General features: G+C 50.2%; 2 protein-coding genes and 1 long non-coding RNA gene across 7 annotated transcripts in view; 1 reads left to right on the forward strand and 2 right to left on the reverse strand.

The window, feature by feature from the left end:
- Ppp1r37 (protein phosphatase 1, regulatory subunit 37) overlaps positions 1-5,300 on the reverse strand; it is a 31,984-nt gene extending 26,684 nt beyond the window's left edge. The window contains exon 1 of one of the 2 annotated variants that reach the window (XM_087554728.1): positions 3,205-5,136. Coding sequence is in view for 1 of the 2 variants with exons in the window: in NM_001107482.1 (NP_001100952.1) it covers positions 4,718-4,931 (214 nt within the window). In the remaining variant the exon portion in view is untranslated. 2 annotated transcript variants of the gene reach the window in all.
- A 2,556-nt stretch (positions 5,301-7,856) lies between these two features.
- Gemin7 (gem (nuclear organelle) associated protein 7) lies at positions 7,857-17,100 on the reverse strand. Of its 4 annotated transcripts, none has more exon segments than NM_001109170.1 (3): positions 7,857-8,612; positions 15,168-15,313; positions 16,765-16,893. In NM_001109170.1, coding segments are annotated over 2 exon segments (432 nt in total). In that variant the 5' UTR covers positions 15,202-15,313; positions 16,765-16,893; the 3' UTR covers positions 7,857-8,214.
- On the forward strand, positions 9,590-16,103 carry LOC148007276 (uncharacterized). Its single transcript, XR_015649890.1, has 2 exons — positions 9,590-10,317; positions 14,850-16,103. It is a non-coding gene; the product is annotated as an uncharacterized LOC148007276 (long non-coding RNA).
- Positions 17,101-18,925: the final 1,825 nt, after the last annotated feature.

Consider the following 18,925-nt stretch of genomic DNA (forward strand, 5'->3'; position numbering starts at 1 on the left):
AATCAAGAACTAAAGGCTAGGGGTTGGGGATTTAGCTCAGCGGTAGAGCACTTGCCTAGCAAGTGCAAGGCCCTGGGTTCGGTCCCCAGCTCCGAAAAAAAGAAAAAAGAAAAAAAAAAAAAAAAAAAAAAAACTAAAGGCTAGGGGCTCACAACCATCTATAAAGGGCATGTCTGAAGTTAGTGACGGTGTACTCACATACATGAAATAAATAAATAAATCTTTAAAAACAAACAAACAAACAAACAAACAAACAAAAAAAACTAAAGGCTAAAGGGACTGGGGGTCACCCAGGTCCATGGGCCAGAGTGCAACAGCATAGTGTGCAATGGAAGTCCTCAAGTCCTCAGTGAATTTGTAGACAGGTCAGCAATGTCCCGTCTGGAGCCTGGTACCTTGACAGTCTGTCGTGTTGGTGCCCCTCACATTCTCGGCTCACATCCTAGGCTCAGTTTACTCAGTGAGGCTGGGCAACTTGCCCTCAGACAAGGCTGGGCCTGGAGGTTTAGACTGTCCCCAGAGTGAGGCACTCGTCTTGAAGAGCAAGCCTGAGGGAAAGTGGGGTGGATGGCAAGGCTGGGAGACACGCTGCAGCAGGTGTGGGATGAAGGGACAGCAGCTGATGTACTGTTGCTCCTATGCTGCGCTCCACACTGCACCTCACCGTCCCTCAGCTGCACTGTACAGAGGCCACAGCCCTGCTCTACTCCCAACTGTTGTCACAGCACTCCCTCCCTCCCAGAACCAAGATGTGCTTTCACCTGTCAAACCAGTTCCGGGAGTACAGAGCAGAGTCAGGGAGAACAAACAGTATGGGTGTCCTCCGCGTGGCTACTGCCCTTACCACCTCTCCCTTACTCCAGGTGGCTAGGAATGGTCACATGTTGGAACTTCACAAGAAACTTCCTGGTGGGCAGCCCAGGACTCAGAGTGCGAGCTGGCCACATGCCACTGGCAGGCTGTAGGGTGGGGAACAGCAGGGAGGGCAGGCAGGGTCATCCGTGTCATGTGCTTTGGTCACAAGTCTGCCTTGCAAAGCCCAGAGTCTAGCAGTGCCTGGAGAGGCGAGCTGCGTACTTTCTTGTGGTCTGCTCCAAAAGGGTTCCAGTTCCTGGAAAGAACTAGGACCTAAGGGCTGCCTCTCATCAGGGAAGGACTGGCCAGCTCCCTCTCCAGTGCCCACACACCCAATGTGCCTCTTCTTCTCACGACTTCCACCCCACCCCCTCCAAGTCTCACTTTCTGCCCGCCCACAGGCCTGCCTCCAACTCCCCAGCCATGGCATCTCATCCTCTCAGACACCCTGGCCCACTGCAGGGTGAAGCCCATGGCCCTGCTTTATAGACAGCCTGCTCCACCCCCACCCACCCCACCTGAAAACTTCCCTCTCAGGCTGGTCACACTGCTACAAAACTCTAGGTGGGGCTAAGAAAGTCAGCTCCCATTCCTGCTGGGGACACCAAGGAGAAAACACATAACAGAATACCAATGGCTCTCGTTTTACAAGGAAAAGGATGAGTCCTTAGATCAGCTCACTTCAAGGGGTCCCCAAGACCAGGCTCCTGCAAGGCCCATGGGGGCTCTGGCCCTCAGATAGGCAACTAGACCTCCAGACACCCTAGTCAGCACTCCTACCCAGAGTGAGGCTGAGTGGGCGCTGGCACTGGCAGATTCCCTCAGAGCTGTCCCCTACTCCAGGCTTCCTTTACCTCCCAGCACCAGCCAGCCCTTCCATCTGTCTCCCTGGGAAGAATGGATCTGAAACCACCAAGTCCCTCAATTCAGACCCTCCAAAGGCTGTCACTAGGGGCACTGTTTGGGGTCATTGCTCTTCCACGAGGACCATGACTTGTTTATATACCCCTATGCTATAGAGGGCCCACAGACCAACTGTGACACACCACCTGCCACCCCGATCCAGGCTGGACCATCCTCAGAGACCTGTCTTTCAACTGGGCTCTCACCAACCTTCTGAGCCCATTCAGCTTCCCATCCCCAACAGCTCCCAGGCCATGGACAGTCCGGCTGTTCTCCTGGGTACCTGCCCCTAGATGCTGATGGCTTTGCCAACCTGGCCACCTTCTCATTCCCTCCCCTATGGAGGCCAAATCTTCAAGCTCATTCCCAGTCAAAAGTCATGGCTGCTGCTCTAGTCCCTCCTCCAAAAGGTGAGCCCTAATTGGTCTGCTGTCACTCTGGAAAGATGGGGGGATTGACAGTCTCCCGTCTGGCAGTCATCATCACCTATACCTGTCACATTAACAGCAGCAATCCAATTAGTGGCTTTATAGGACAGGAATTTACAAGAGCAGTCTCTCCTTCAAAGTTTACAATTAAGAAATTAGCACCTCCATTTGCAAACAAAGAAACTGGAGGCAGGCAGGAGGGGAAAAAACAGCTTTCTTGTTAGCCAAACCTTGCAGCCATGGTGGGTCATGTCTGTCATCCTAGAGCTGGGAGACAGAGGCTGAGGCATGCATTGGAGGACAGCCTGGACTACCCAATTCAATCCTGTTTCCAAAAAAAAAAAAAAAAAATATATATATATATATATACACACACACACACACACACACACACACACACACACACACACACACACACACACACACACATATATGCTGCAAGCGTGGCTCCACAGTGCTTGACAAGCAGTAAGCAGCTCTGGACTCTATCCCCTGACCTGCATAAAATGAGTGTTAGCACAGACCTGCAATCCCATCATTCTGGAGAGGGAGGTGGGAAGGTCAAAGTTCAATCACCCTTAGCCATACACAATCTGTGCTACATAAGACCATTTTATGTAAAAAAAAAAAAAAAGGGGGGGGGGGCTAGAGAGATGGCTCAGGGGTTAAGAGCACTGTCTGCTCTTCAGAGGTCCTGAGTACAAATCTCAGCAACCACATGGTGGCTCACAACCAACCATCTGTAATTGAATCCAATGCCCTTTTCTGGTGTGTCAGCAACAGGATACTCATATACATTAAATAAATATTAAAAAAATAAATAAAAGGCTTAGCCTTTTCAGAAAAACGGTGGGCCAGAAACTTTGCCTGACCCTCCAGGTGCCCTGACCTCCAGGCCCCACCATCTGACCCTTATCCTGGAAGGTTCTAGGTTCTGACTTTGGCCCTGACTAAAGAGCAAGCTCTTTCCAGGTCTCAGTGCTGCCTTCATAATCATCATGGATTTAAGAGGGCTCACCCTCACCAGGCACTGTTCATGTGTGATGTCACTCAGTCTCTGGCAGACCCTGGGCCACTGCTCCTGTCAGTCATTCTGGGGAAGGGGGGTTCTGAGGCTCAGGGGATCCAGGCAACTTCTCAGCAGTTTGTAAAAGACAGCAAATGAGAAAATCAGAATTTGATCAAGCTAGCCTTTCTTTTTCCCCTTTTATTTTTATAACGAAATAGGGTTTCACCATGCAGTTCAAGCCCCCCTAGAATGGCTACTCTATGGTCCAGCCTTGGCCTCTAAGCGCTAGGCTCACAGCTGCATACAGCCACACCGGGTTTCTTAACCACTTCTGAATGGCCACACTGCTCCAACTTTCCCATTCCTGCTGTGATCTCACCACAGTGGACATCGGGTTGCTGCCAGGGTCCACTGGACTCTTCCTGTCCTCAGCACCAGTTCCAAGAAGTTCAGAACCTTAAACAAACCACCCGGCCCTGGCAGGCTCCCCAAGTCAAATCTAAATTAACCTTGGTCTCTTTGATAATTACTAGTCAAACTGGCATTTATGGCGAGCTCTCAGTGTATCATTTCCTGCAACCAAGTCCCCGCCCTCACATACATCAAAGCTACTAGCTGCCCACTCTGCTGCCCACAGCCTGGCAGTAGTGTCTGTCTGCTCCCAGACAAGCAGGTTAGCTTCTACGGAACATGGCCAGTGGGCGACCTCACTTCACAGGCTCCACCCAAGCAAAACACAATTCAGCTCAGAAACGGGATTAGCCTGAGTCCGTCTCCTCCGAAACCTTTCATCTTTCCTAGCCATCAAAGCCAATGCACACCTCCAAGTGCCCGTCCAGTTCTACCTCCCCACCAACCTTCTCCAACAGGCCTAGATCTTAGATCTTCCCATCTCCCAACGGCTTCTGTTGACCAGAAACACCTGAGTAGGTAATATTCCCCAGTCCTTCCCCAGGAAGACCCTGGTAAAAGTGGGCTCCACGTTCTGCTGCTGAACCTTACTGAGGAATTCCTCGCATACAGGCAAACTGACCACCTCGCCCTCTGCTTCTCAGCCTGCTGCCTCCGACCCTCTTTTCCCAGTCGGAGGGTTTACCAACTTCTTGTACAGTCTGGGTTTATTTCCCGTTCTCATTCCAGCCAGAAAAGCAATGGCCATAGCCGGCTACCCTTTGCGTCCTGGTTTACAGACCAGCTGGTTCTGCTCTCACCGCCCCGTGGACTCACTTACCTTTCCCCCAATACTATAGACGGGTTCTTTTCATCTATTCCTGCCTGGGTGTACCATGAACTCAAAGGCTGGCTGCCAGCCTCCCAAACTCCCAGACAAGGTTAGGGTTTGAAAACCCAATCCTGTGCACCTTTCCAACTCTCCCGCCAACACCACTGCCTCCAGCTCTAACCTAGGAACCGCTGAAACCACCGATAAGTGACATTTACCGCGGGCCACCTCCGTAGGAGTCGGCGCTCTGGCGGTCCCACCCGCCCCTAGGCTCTCTCCCGCAACCCTAGCCACAGCTACCGTGTCTCCAGGGGTCTTTGGGCTCCACAGCTCCGGACACGATGTCTTCGTCCGACGGGAACGTGACACGCTTGGCCGCAGCTTTAAGGCGCCCATCGGTTGGGGGCGAAGCTCCGCTGGAAGACCCAGCTTCGGCTGGGGCCTCCTCGGCCTCGGCATCTGCGTCGGCGTCCGCGCCCGGCCCGGGCGGAGCCTCCTGCGGCGGGATCTCCATCGCCGCCACCGCCTCCTCCTCCTCACGGGGGCCCCGGGGACATGCCCCGGGCCCCGGACTCGTCTCTCCGGGTCCTCCCGCCGTTCCGGGGCATGGGCTTGGCCGCTGCCTCAAGCGCCGCCTCCGTCTGCTCCGTTCGTCGTCGTCGTCGCCGCCGCCGCCGCCGGGAGCCCCAACGCGCCTCCGCCGAGCTCCGCGAGTACCTGCTCTTCCGCAGCCACACTTTCGCTACAAGCTAAGGCGCCCGCTGCGTACCGAGAAAAGCATAACCCCGACTCGAGATTTTGTTCTGAAAAAAATAATCTTTTCGAGGGCGACACGAAGACGGGAACAAAGAACAGTTGACTCCACGGGAAAGAGAAACGTGAGCAGCGAATCTGCAGAGCCAGAACTGCAGAACACAGAGGCGGGGCCTATGATCGCTGTCTCCCCCGAGCGCCGCGCATGCGCGAGTTTCAGCCGCTGCCGCTGCCGCCGCCGCCCCCTAACCCCCCCGCCCTCAGCCCAGCTGTCAACACTTAGGCTCCCGCACATTCGTCACAAGTCCAAGTAATTCGGGAAAGAATTCACTAGAAATCCTTTCACCGCGGTCTGCAAAAGCGCTGCGTCAGCGGTAAAAGTCGTCTTGAGCTCGATACCAGAGACTCACGTAAAATGCAAGAATTGCCGCCACAAAATTGTCCGCTGATTTCTACACACGCGTCCACAAAAAAAAAAAAAAAAAAAAACAAAAAACAAAAAAAAACTTAAAATATAAAATAAGGATCAGAGTCCTTAATTTAAAAACTACCTGCTGGACAGGGTAGTGACACGCCTGTGATCCTAGCCTCGGAGAGGCTGAAGGCGGAGGTTGTGAATTCGAGGTCAGACTGGATTACATATGGAGCCTCAGACAAGCAGGTGCTACAGAGTGAGACCCAGGCGGGGCTAAGCCAAGTACTGGGAGCAGGGTAAAGTGATGGAGGTGTTGAAAAGCCAAGAGAGCCGAGCTGAATATAGGATGAGTACGTGCAGGTGACAGAAGCGACAGAAGAGCAGACTTTAGCTTCACTGTCTCGTCAAAATTGTATCAAATGTAAATGCTGGGTATTCATGAACCTGATTAAAAAACAAACTGGGAGCGGAATTCCAAAAGCTCGAGATTAATCAGCTGACCAAACCCGAGCGAACCCAGGCCACACCTCCAAGGGATCGATTTCATAGCTCGGATTCATCTCGGCACTTTCGCTTTCCCTTCTTATTAAGGGTCAACCCTTTGGTGCAAGGGACTGAAATGGTAGAACTGGACTTGATTGAACTGGACTAGAGAGCTGGGCTGGGGCTGGAGAGAGGCAGCGGTGTGAACTGATAGCAACTAAGGCTACTGCTCAGGGTAACTGTTTCCCTCTTCACATTGTGGATTAGCACACTTTTGAGACTGAGAATTACCAAAAGCCCCCTATAATTAATGCAAGCCTTCACTTACATTCTGAACTTCAATAAAAGGCATTAACTAGGTTTTCTTGTTTGGTTGGTTGGTTTGGTTTTACTGGTTCTCACGTAACCCAGGCTGCCCTCTGACTTACCATGTAGGCAAGACTGGCTTTATTATCTCTGGCTCTCCTACCTCTACACCCCATTCCCCACCCCAAGGGCTAGGATTACAGGCTTAGGGCATTGTGCTCAGCTAGGAACTGCTTTTGGATATCATCTACTGAAAGATTTCTAGTGACAAGGGACTGAAACAGGTGACACAGACTTTCTCACTAGGAGGTGGAGCAAACTGAGGAAGGGTAAATCTTCAATGCTAACCACCAACCTGCAGCATTTGCTCCCGGGCTGTCACACAAATTCGAACACCACCACCACTCCCTGTCTCCTCAGTGGGAAAACAAACCTGCAGCTGACTGCAGTGGACCACATCACCCAGAGGAACCTTGTAACCTGGTGTAAGCCAAGACTATTTCTAGTAAAAGGCCATCCCTGCCCACCTCAAAATAGGCTTAAGGTCAATTTCTTGTGCAGAGAATGACAGCCATTTGGGGAGGACCCCAGGAGCAGTGCAAGCCCCACACTGTTATCTGGATTCCTCACTCATGGCTTATAGCCCCACAAGTTTTAGCATGAGATAACTACTAACTTTTAAATACTACTCCAGGGGGTAGGAAGACAGCTCAGCAGTTAACACTTGCTCCTCTGTTCCAGAGGGCCTGAATTCTGCTCTCAGCACCCACATTTCACAAGCACCTGTAACCCTAGCTCCTGCAGAGTGTGTATCTTTTTCTGGTGCCCATGAGCAGCCACACTCATGTGGGCACAGATGCAACACCTGCATTTAAAAATTTTAAAACAGGGGCTGGGGATTTAGCTCAGTGGTAGAGCGCTTACCTAGGAAGCACAAGACCCTGGGTTCGGTCCCCAGCTCCGAAAAAAAGAACCAAAAAAAAAAAAAAAAAATTTAAAACAAAAAGGTTTTAAACATGGCACCATTCTCTGTAGGATCCAACAAAAAAGATAAGCAGAAAGGCCAAGTATGGCGGCCTGACCTGTAATCCCAGCACTTGGAAGACTAAGGCAGGACTGTGAATCCCGAGCCAGCCTGGGCTACATGGCCAGTCCTGCCTTTTGAAAAAGGCTGGGGAGGGGTGAAAAGATGACTCAGCTGTTAAGTGCACTGCCTGTTCCTGCAGTGGAGCCCACGTTGTGGCTGACAATTGTCTCTTACTAGTTTCACTGGACCTGAGCTCTCTTCTGGCCTCAGCCATACCCCTTGCATGCATGTGGTACAGACATCCATGTAATCAAACCACCCACATACATAAAATAATACAAATTTAAAGGAGAGGCAGAGCCAGATTTCTCCAGGTGATGACTTCTTTGGCAGAAGGACAGATGGAAAACAGCTTGAGAGGCTCAACCCTGCAAGCTCCTCAGTGCTCTCTGCACACAGACACACATGCATATACACACTCCTCAGCCTGCAAGGCCTAGCCTTGGAATTTATTTCTGTAAAGTTCACTAGTGTGAGGAAGAACATTCCTTTCAACACGAAAGACCTAGGATGTCTGTGGTTGCAGCCTCCCACTGTGGCACAGCCTGTCCCCCCTTGAATTTATGATCTTCCCACCGCAGCCTCTTGAGAGCCAGGGTCATCAGCATCCAGCCCCAGGTGGTCTCTGCTTTGGTGTGCCTCTGAGTCCAAAGCCAGAGTTTGTTGGCGCTTGCTTTCGAAGTCCAGGAAGGTGCTGAGAACAGAGGCCTGGGCTACTGCGGCAATGCCCACAAGAGAACGAGCAGACAGTCTTCACAGCTTGAAGGAATAGGAAATTATGTCACTACATCGAAGCAGGGCCTCCGCCTGCACGCCTATGGGAGTCTGCAGCTGGGAAACGTAGAAGTTAGCTACATCCAGGTCTGTGGCACCAAACTGGGCAGTCACGTGTACACCTTCGTGCAGTGTGAAACTCACAGGGTGGCCCACCATGGCTAGGAGGCTTCGGAGGTAGCGCTCCCGCAGAGCGGCTCGGGCCCGCTGTTCCTGTGACTCTGGCGGATCTTGAATACGACCTTCTCCGACTTCTGGCCTCAGGATGGTCCTGCGTCCATCAGGGGCAAAGCCTCGGCTGAAGCCATCCGGGCCCCGAGGGAGGCGCAGCACCGGCACCGGCACAGGAATGATTGGTAGGCTCTGCATGGTCCAGGCTCTGGGAAGAAGGTCAAAGAGTTAAAGCCACATGGCTCCAGGAGAGAATAAGTCCGCCCTTTGCTTTCGCCTCAATCAAGACTATCACTGTCCTTAGTAGGACCTGCGTCAATTCCCCCAGCTCCACCCCAGATAGGGAATTTTGTCTGTCTGTTGTTACAAGGTTTTGGAGACAGCGGCTTGCTATGTAGCTCAGGCTGATCCCGAACATACAGGCACCCTGCCTTCTAACTGCTGAACAGGTATGCGACACCATATGGGACTCTTTTGCCTTCTGTTGTTTTGAGAGGGTCCCTAGCCCAGATGGACCTTGAACTCTGTCGCCAAGGACCTTGAATTTCTGACCCTCCTACTTCCTACCAGGTGCCAGCATTACAGGTTTGCTTTGCCACCCTCTGTTTATGGGGTACTGTGGATGGAAGCCAAAGCCTCCTGCATGGTAGGCAAACTCTATACTAACTGCACCCCAACCCTTTTTTTGTCTACTTTGATCATCATAGTTTTTTTATGGTTCTGGGGTAACTGTTAGAAGAATATTCCCAGCCCCTCTCAAATATAGCCTATTCTTTTTTTTTTTTTTTGGTTCTTTTTTTCGGAGCTGGGGACCGAACCCAAATATAGCCTATTCTTAACTCAGTCAGCCAGAATCCTGACAGCTAGATCCAGAATGATCCAGTGACCGCTAAATACTGCAACTACTGAGTGAAAACAGCCTATGCTTAAGGAGACCTTGTCAGGAAATTTTAAGAGTTTGCAGTATCTTGGGCTTTTTGTTTTCTTAAAGATTTATAAGCACACTGTCGCTGTCTTCAGACACACCAGAAGAGGACATCGGATCCCATTATAGATGGTTGTGAGCCACCATGTGGTTACTGGGAATTGAACTCAGGACCACTGGAAGAGCAGTCAGCGCTCTTAACCACTAAGCCATCTCTCCAGCCCAAGGCTTTTTGTTTTCAAGTGTGTGTGTGTGTGTGTGTGTGTGTGTGTGTGTGTGTGTGTGTGTGTGTGTGTGTGTGTGTGTGTAGTGGTACACTTGTTTAGCTGAAGGTCAGAGGACAGCTTGTAGGTGCTAGTTCTCTCCTCCCTCTACATTACCAGGGATAGGACCACAAGAAGGCTGTCAGCTTCGTGGTGAGAGCCTTGAGACTTTACTCATAGAGCCATCTTACTCCTTAATCTTTCTTTGGGAAGAGGGGTGGAGGATGGAGAAGGGCACAGGCTATCACTATATACCCTACACTGTCGTGGAAGCTACCATCCTGTCTGCCTTAGCCTTCCTTAATCCTGTAATCTCAGGCCATCTGCATTGTTTTAAGGTCCCTCCAAAGTCTCATAATCCCAGCACTAGGGATGCCAAGGCAGGAGGACTGACTTCAAGGCCAACCAGATCTAGATAGGGCATCAGCATCCCAAACCCACTAGAGTTACCAGCCCTGTTTTGTCCCTTCTTGCATCCAGCCACCACCATTGCATGCCTGGACTGTCTCTGTGACCTCCCCACTGGGCTCCTAAATCCACCCTCCCTGTGGTGTATTCTTTTTTATTTTTTCTTTCTCCGTACCTCCTCCCTTTTCTGAAACAGAGCCTCAGTGTGTAGCCCCGGGACTCACTATATAGATGAGGCTGACCTCAGTATGCTTACTGCTGCCTCCCTAGAGTTAGGGTTAAAAGTGTAGACTTCGGGGTTGGGGATTTAGCTCGGTGGTAGAGCGCTTGCCTAGGAAGCGCAAGGCTCTGGGTTCGGTCCCCAGCTCCGAAAAAAAAGAACCAAAAAAAAAAAAAAAAAAAGTGTAGACTTCAAGTCTGGCTTATATTTTTGTTTGTGTGTATGAATGTACATGTGTGAGCTGCTGTGCCCATTCCTGGGCATAAAAGCCAGAGGAGGACATCAGGTATCCTACTCCAGCCCAGTGTTTTCCCCACAAGCTGTAAACTGGATCTGGCAACATCTAAATCCTGGGTCAGTGAAGACTTCCGCAGGTCTCGGAACTTGTACCAAGCCTGGCCGCCTGACTTCAGAAGCCGCAGAGTCCAAGGAGAGAACAGAGTCCTAAGCTTGTCCTCCCTCCAGATGCACACTGTAAAGTGCACCCATACATACACACATGCACTCGCGCACAGGTTAAAAACAAGCAGACATACATAACTAAATCCCAGAGTGACTTCTGTTTAGACCATTCTTTGGGGTCCTCTCAGTGGAAGTTACATGACCTTGTCACCCTCTGACCTCATCTCCCCTCCCCTCCCCACCTTTGGACCAGCTAATACTCCTGAGGTAGAGCAAATACAGCCCTGCCACAGGACCTTTGCACTCATTGCCTTTCCCTGGAGACATGGGGATGCCTCACCTCACTGATCCATCATCATTTCTTTTCCCATTTTCAAACCACTATTTCTGAGAAGAGGTCTCAGATAGCCCACACTGACTGCAAGCTCACGGTGCAGCCCAGGCTAGTCTTGAATTTCTGACCCTCCTTCTGCTACCTCTGAGTACTGGGATATCAAGCTGTTTTATATAGTACTAGAAATCAAATCCAAGATTCCATACATGCCAGGTCAGCACTTGACCAAAGTTGGATGTGGTACTGCCTGATTTTAATCCTAGTACTCTAAGTGCAAACACAGGCAGATTCCTGAGTTTGAGGCCAGCCTAATCTACAGAGTGAATTCCTGTCTTGAAAAAGAAACAAACAAACAAACAAACAAACAAACAATGCAGAGGGAATTCTATACTGTTCACTCTATACTGTCAAACCTCATGCCCCCATGAGGTCTTGTCACATTGCTTGGGCTGGGGGCTGGTCTTGAACTCCTGGGTTCAGGTGATCCTTCTGCTTCAGGCTTCAGTCCTGTGCCAACACCTTACCCCATCTGTTCCTTACAGCAGTGTGTGCTCCTGATGCCCAGTGGAATGCTTCCCGGGCCCAGGAAAAACAAGGTTCCCTCCAGGAAATGCAGGTTTTCTTTCACCAGTATGCAGACACCAGTACCTCTACTGTAGACCAGGCTGGCCTGGGACTTGTGACTGCTAATGCCGGAACTGTGAACATGGCTAACTTGGGTTTCTACTGGCCTGTTGGTATAATCAAGAGTCAGCAGTGAGGGGGCTAAAGATGTGGCTCATCCATTAAAGGCACTTGGAAAAGCAGGTTCTATTCCCAGCACTTACATGATGGCTCACAACCATCTGTAATTCATGCTTCAGGGGAGCCAATGCCCTCTTCTGGACTCTGTGGTTACCAGGCACTCACATGGTGCACAGACATACACGCATGCAAAACATCCATTCACATTTAAAATGTTGCAAAAGAAAAGTGATGGTTCAGCAGTGGGGTTGGAATGTAGCTCACCTACATGTGGTAGATGCTATCCTAGCATGTAGGAGGCCCTGGGTTTGAACACAGCACTTCTTTTTTTTTTTTTTTTTTTTTCTATTTTTCGGAGCTGGGGACCAAACCCAGGGCCTTGCGTTTGCTAGGCAAGCGCTCTACCACTGAGAACACAGCACTTCTTAAAACTGGTTATGAGGGCACACACCTGTGAGCGCAGGCAGGAGGCTCAGAAGTTCAAGGTCATCCTTGGCCACATGACAGCTTGAGGCCAGTGTGAGCTACATGGGGGACAGGAGATGGCGTGGAGGGTAAGAGTAACTGGCAGGCTGAGACCCTGTGAGGAGGAGAGAGCCAACTCCTGAAAGCTGTCTTCCTTAATACCACACAAACAAACAAATGTAATGAAAATTCGAGGCCCAGGTCTGGTCTACAGAGCAGTCAGGGCTACATGACAAACCCTGGGGGAGGGAGATGAGGAGGACCAGCACAGGTAAGTGTGTGATCTGAGGTAGATGTGATTACAGCATGTTGCCTTGAAGCCTAGGCTAGCTTCTCCCTGGTGATCCTCTTCTTCAGTGGAATACTGGGATTCCAGGAAAGCTTTGAAATTCCATGGAAGCACAACCTCACCAGCTTTGTGTTTATTTTTTACAGATTCGGGCGTTCTCTGCCATCCCAAGTACAGGTCCCTGCACAGCAGATCTTCTGCTGGCCGACCTTAAGATCACAGCCCAGCAGTGAACACAGAAGCAATTATCCAGACAGGGCTGGAGAGAAAGAGGCTAGAGAAGAGTCTAAGTCTTGGAGGAGGGAGGAGAAACACTGGACAGTGGTTTCCAGAAGGGCTTGGGAACAGTTCTGATCAGTCACACCACAGTGCAGTCCTGGATCAAATAAGAAGCTGAGCCATTTCAGAGAACACACCACAGTGGCAGCACAGGGAGGTTTAGGCAGGACAACTGGAGCCCCAGGCCAGCCTGGATATACTTCGAGGCATGGCAATAGATTGGAATGAGGAGGTTGAGAGAGGTGGGCACACACATACTCCTCTGAGCAAGGAGGAACATGAGCTATCCCTTCCTAGAAACCCCATGCTTACTATCTAGAGCATGGACTTGTGGGAATGAGGGAGGGACAGGGAGTCCAAGACAAAGGCCACTGTATCTCCCGCTTATGCTGGCCCTTGTGAGAGGAGCTGTTGGATTAGTGCTGTGTGGGGCATGCAAAGCACTCAGCAAGTTGTGCAGGTGGAATAAGAAGTCTTCAAGGGGAGCTGGAGAGATGGTTCAGCTCTTCCAGAGGTCCTGAGTTCAATTCTCAGCAACTACATGGTGGCTCACAACCATCTGTAATAGGATCTGATGTCCTCTTCTAGTGTGGGTGAAGACAATGACAGTGTACTCATATACACAAAATAAAATAAATATTAAAAAAAAAAAGTCTTCAAAGCGGGCTCCAAGGCTCTGCAACAGATGAGGAAGACTAAGCCTAAGGGCTAAAGGCTGTGTGTGTGGGTCTGTGTGTAGGGTGAAGACCATCCAGAGCCTCTAGCAGACAGGTAAGTCTATCACAGGACCACACCCTTAGGCCCTCATAGGTGGATTCCAGGCAAGTACTCTACATCCTGAAGCCCTATCTATCTATCTATCTATCTATCTATCTATCTATCTCTATCTATCTATCTATCTATCTATCTATGAATGAGACAGTGTCTCATGTTGACCCCAGGTGGCCTAAAAGATCTGATCCTTTACTGGCAATGGTGGCGCACACACCTTTAACCTCAGCATTGGGGAAGCAGAGGCAGACGGATCTCTGTGAGTTCGAGGCCAGCCTGGTCTACAGGGGGAGCTTCAGAATAGCCAGAGCTATAGATAGAAATCCTGTCTCAAAAAATAAAAAAAGAAAGAAGGAAAAGAAAAGAAAAGAAAGAAAATAAAAGAAACCAAGTCTAATCCTCCTGCCTCCATCTACCCTGTCCTAGGATTACAGGCCTGTGACCCCATGCTGCTGGGATTAAACACGTGCTCCAGCAACTGAGCTACACTCCTGCCTCCCAGACTGCTTTCATTTTCAAGTTGGGCTCTCACTAAGTGCCCAGGCTGGCCTTAAATTCATCTGAGGCTGAACCAAGTTGTTTAGTCCTCTGCGTGCATGCATGTGGCCCAGCACGTACATGGGGTCAGAGGACGCCTTATAGGAAAGACTCTGTTCTCTCCTTCCACCAACTGGGTTCCTAGGACCAAACTCAAGACATCGCTTCAGTCCATGTGGCAGTTTTCTTTTAAAGGTTTATTTATTTATTTCATGTATATGAGTACAATTCAAACACATTGGAAGAGGGCATTGGATCCCATTACAGATGGTTGTGAGCCACCATGTGGTTGCTGGGAACTGAACTCAGGACCTTTGAAAAAACAGTCAGTGCTCTTAATCACTGAGCCATCTCTCCAGCCCCATGTGGCAGATTTTTGATCCTCCTGTCCCAGACTGAGGACCTGGGATTTTGATACAGCATCACACAGCCCAGCTACCTGCATTTAAAAAATATAACTGCCTACTGACTGCCAAGTCTGCCTTCCTACTCAGGTTAATACTTTAGCATTGTAAGAAAAGCATCTTAGGCTGGAGATGGCTCAGCGGTTAAGAGCACTGACTGCTCTTCCAGAGGCTCTGAGTTCAATTCCCAGCAACCACATGGTGGCTCACAACCATCTGTAATGGGATCTGATGCTCTTTTCTGGCCTGCAGGTGTACATGCAGGCAGGATGCTGTATTATACATAATAAACTAAATCTTAAAAAGAGAGAGAGAGAGAGAAGCATCCTAATAACAAGGGCTATTACTAAAAAAAACAAAAAAAACAAAAAAAAAGGGGGGGGGGTTGGGGATTTAGCTCAGTGGTAGAGCGCTTGCCTAGGAAGCGCAAGGCCCTGGGTTCGGTCCCCAGCTTCGAAGGAAAAAAAAGAAAAAAGGGGGCTATTACTTAAGGAAGGGCAGATGGGAACTAAGCTAGCAGTCAAAGAGCTTTTTCTTAGATCCCCAGACAGAATTAGACTGGGAACCAGTGAGGAGCCCCTTGTTTGCTCCAATAGAGAAAAAGTATATGAATGGGGTGTGGGATCCTGGCAGTCTATAGAGGTTGAGGCTCAAGAATTTCATATTTTAGGCTAGCCTGTGCCATATAATAGGACTCTAAGATTTGATTATATCCAGAACCCCTAATTGCTGGAATGCATCTGAAGCTAGACATCACTTTGCTGGGTCCAGACTGGTAGGTGTCAGAAGAAAGCAGCTATCTGTGGCCGCTGAAGCGGGTGCTTTCTCCTGGCCTTTCCTGGTAACACAACTGGGCCTGGAAAGCTCTAGAGACAGGGTGGAAGAGTTAAGAAAACAAGAACTGGTTTATGCTGGGTGTGGTGATGCACACACCTTTAATCCCAGCACTTGGGAGACAGAGGCAGGTGGGGGGCCTCGAGTTCAAAGCCAGCCTGGTCTACAGAGTGAGTTCTAGGACAGGCAGGGCTACAGAGAAACCCTGTTGAAAAAACAACAAAGATTTGAGAAAAGTCAGGAAGAATATGTCCTAGTGTCCTAAATGGCAAGGACAGCTGGAATTATCCTCTTCCGGGTTATCCTGAAGACCAGGATATCCAGAGACCGTCAATTTCCTGCCCAGAGGTTACAGTCCAAACCCATACATCCCACTCCCTTGCTAAGTAGTTTTTTAGCCCGGAGCGGGTAACAGGCCTTCCATCAGTGAATAGGAAGCTGTTCACAGGCTATCCTTGGTGCCTGGTGAAGATTGGAGTGAGACATGACCAGTCTTTGAGGGCATGCTAGCCAGTTCTAGTGTGATGAGAGTGGCCCTGGCAGGCCTTGCACTTCTTCCCTAGTCCCTCCGCCTTGATAAAAAGCATTTGATCACATTCCTAAAGCCAGCCACCAAAGTCCATTCCCTTATTTGGATACTTCCACTTCCTCCTCCTAAGGCCGAATACCAAGGTACGGCCAACAAAGTATCAATGTCCAGCCCCTTTAGCGGCTCACCTAATTAACACCTCATCCTAACACAGGATTTCTCCTGGTGTCTTTATAAACTGCCATTTGTCTATGGGCCATGTCTGTTTGTCTCTATCCAGAGGAAGACCTTTGCTTCTCTGGGACAAAAACACATCCTCCTTCTCCCTTGTTCCCTTCCCCATTTCCCTCATTCTCTATCTTCTGTCTTTGTCTCTTATTCCCTGCCCTCTGTCCCTCTGGGACAAATAAATCTCCTTTGTGCTGAGAACTTGAGTCCTGGAAGTTCTGAGCAGATATTTTCCCTTTCAGTCTTAGCTACTCTAAGAGAGTTCTACAGCAGCCTCAATTACATAGGGAGAGGCTGAAGATGTAGCCCAATTGGTAGAGTACTTGTACAGAAAACATAAATCGAGCTTCCTTCACCAACTTAAACTGTGTGGTAGTATAGACCTGTAATCTCAGCCCTTGGCAGGTGAAGGCAGTATGTAAAATTCAAAGTTACCCAGGGACACACAGTGAGTTCAAGGCCAGCCTGGGGCTACTGTTTTGCCTCGTAGTTTGGGGAGGGGGGGGGACGACGACGACAAAACAAAACCCAAACAAGAAGAAGAAAGTTAAAGAGGAATGAGTCAGTTTGGAGGACATTAGGTCTACCTTGAGTTACAAGGATACGAAACTAGCTGGACTTCCAGAATAGAAGACAAGTAATCAATCGGCTACCTATTTCTCCATACACACTGTAAGGTCTGCAGTCCTCAGACTTCCAATGCAAATTCGCTAAATGAGGCCACACCCGAGAGTAGGCAGCCCGAGGGCAAGATCTGTTCCCTTCTCAGCTCCTATGGGCGGGTCAATTTCCTTTTAATTCCTTCTAGCCGCGAAGTGTCCTTTTCAAATTCTAAGAATGTCCACCCGCTTCGGGGCAGCCACCTCCCATCCCGCCCGCCCCGCCCGGCGGTCAGAGCACTGCCCCTCTCCAGGCCGTTCCTTACCCGCAGCCCCCTCCCGGTGCGGCGGACACGGAGGACATCCCACGACCGCAGCATACTCACCAAGGCCTGTCCCTGCAAGCTCTGCTCTTACGCCCGCGCTGCCGCCGCACAGGTCCCAGCAAGAGCCAAGCCCCGACCGCCTAGGTTCCGCCCGCGCAACCGCCGCAGACGTCCGGGTGGGCATCGAGTCCCGAGCGCCTGGGTTCCGCCAGCGCCTCCACTTTCCCCACATGTTCATCGGCCGCTCCTGGGTCACCCGATCGGGACTGAGGTCTACCAACCTATGGGTTAGGGACGGTTAAGATACCCACTTTGGGGATCACGAAACAGAGGTTCAGAAAGTTGGGCATTCCAGGTTTGGAATCCCCAGCACCCTCGGGAGGTGAGGCAGGAGGATTGTCAAAGTTCGGGCGAGGCCTGACAACCTGGGCTATAGATAAGACCGCATCTGAAAAGGGGAATGGGGTCGGGAGTGGGGGAGGAAAGAAGCAACGAGTAGTGGCTCACACCTGTAATCTCAGCACTTGGCAGCCAGAGACAGGAAGATTTGGATCAGTTAGAGATAAAATGGGGGGGGGGGGGCAGAAATAGGAGGAGAACCAAGCAGAAGAAGCATCAGCTGCTGCTGCTCAGAGAATAGAGGTTTCCTATCAGCTGCTTGGGAGGTACCCCCTCCCCTCAGTAGGAAGCTGACCCCTCGCCATCTCCGCCATCTCCGCCTCTAACTACCAGGAAAGGGGCTTACAGAGTGCTACCGCTAGGATGGGCAGAGGTCATTTTGTCCTTCAGCCCTCTCTGCTACCCTCGTTTACAAAGGGAAAAACTGAAACCCTGCATTGGGGCATGTGAAACCCTACTGATCTCAGCCCAGGTAGAATTGATTGCATCCCCACAGAGTTCACTTAGGCAGGAAGAGGACTGCAGCTTCCCCTGACTGCCTAACACACAGGTACTCTGCAACTATCCGTGGAAACGAATGCCCTGCTCCAATATAGGTGTTGATTGAATCGTGAAAGCATGGGTTCCAGGGGTTGGGGATTTAGCTCAGTGGTAGAGCGCTTGCCTAGCAAGCGCAAGGCCCTGGGTTCGGTCCCCAGCTCCGGAAAAAAAAAGAAAAGAAAAAAAGAAAGCATGGGTTGGGGGTGGGGGTGGGAAGGGGCACTGCCTGTCCTAGCTACTAGGGAGGCCAAGGCCCAGGATTTTCTAACCAGACAATAGGGGCCTTTTTTAGGAACGGGACACCCCAATGCTCTCTTAAAACCTGCATTCTCTTTCGAGTTGGGGGAACAAAATAAGCTACAAGTTAGCAAATGAATAAGCCAAGGTCCTTCAGAGGGACTGGGGACATGACTCAGTTTGGCTTGCCTAGCCTGACAAGACCCTAGTTCCATACTTACCTCAAGAAAAAAATGGCTGAAATTATACCTACTACTTGGTGAAGGTGGAACAAGAGGTGCCAGGTTAAAGGCTAGCCTATGCCACAATACATGGCCCTGTCACCAAAGACAAAGGGTAAAGGATGGGGCTGGGCATAGAGCTCAGTAATAGAATAATTGGCTGAGATGTACAAGGCTCTGTGTTCTGCTCCTCCGAACCCCCAAAAGAGGAGGCAATAAGGACAATGGGCACAATGATAGCAAGATAGTGGTTAAACCAGGTGTGTGTAGAGGGAGGACAGCTCGTGCAAATTTGGGGACAGCCTAGAAAATGAAGAAGGAAAAATGCCAGGCAAGATGGCACACACCTTTACCTTTAATCCCAGCACTGAGGAGGCAGAGGCAGGTGGATCTCTTATGAGTTCCATGCTAGCCTGGTCTACATAGTGAGTTGCAGATCTCTAAATAGAGAGACCCTGTCTCAAACAAAAACAAACAAAAAAACCCTAACCCCTAGAGAGAGAGAGAGAGAGAGAGAGAGAGAGAGAGAGAGAAGGAAAGAAAAAGGGGAAAAGTGAAAGAGAGG

The sequence above is a fragment of the Rattus norvegicus genome, chromosome 1, assembly GCF_021556685.1.
Source record: "Rattus norvegicus strain SHRSP/BbbUtx chromosome 1, alternate assembly SHRSP_T2T, whole genome shotgun sequence".
Taxonomy (NCBI): domain Eukaryota; kingdom Metazoa; phylum Chordata; class Mammalia; order Rodentia; family Muridae; genus Rattus; species Rattus norvegicus.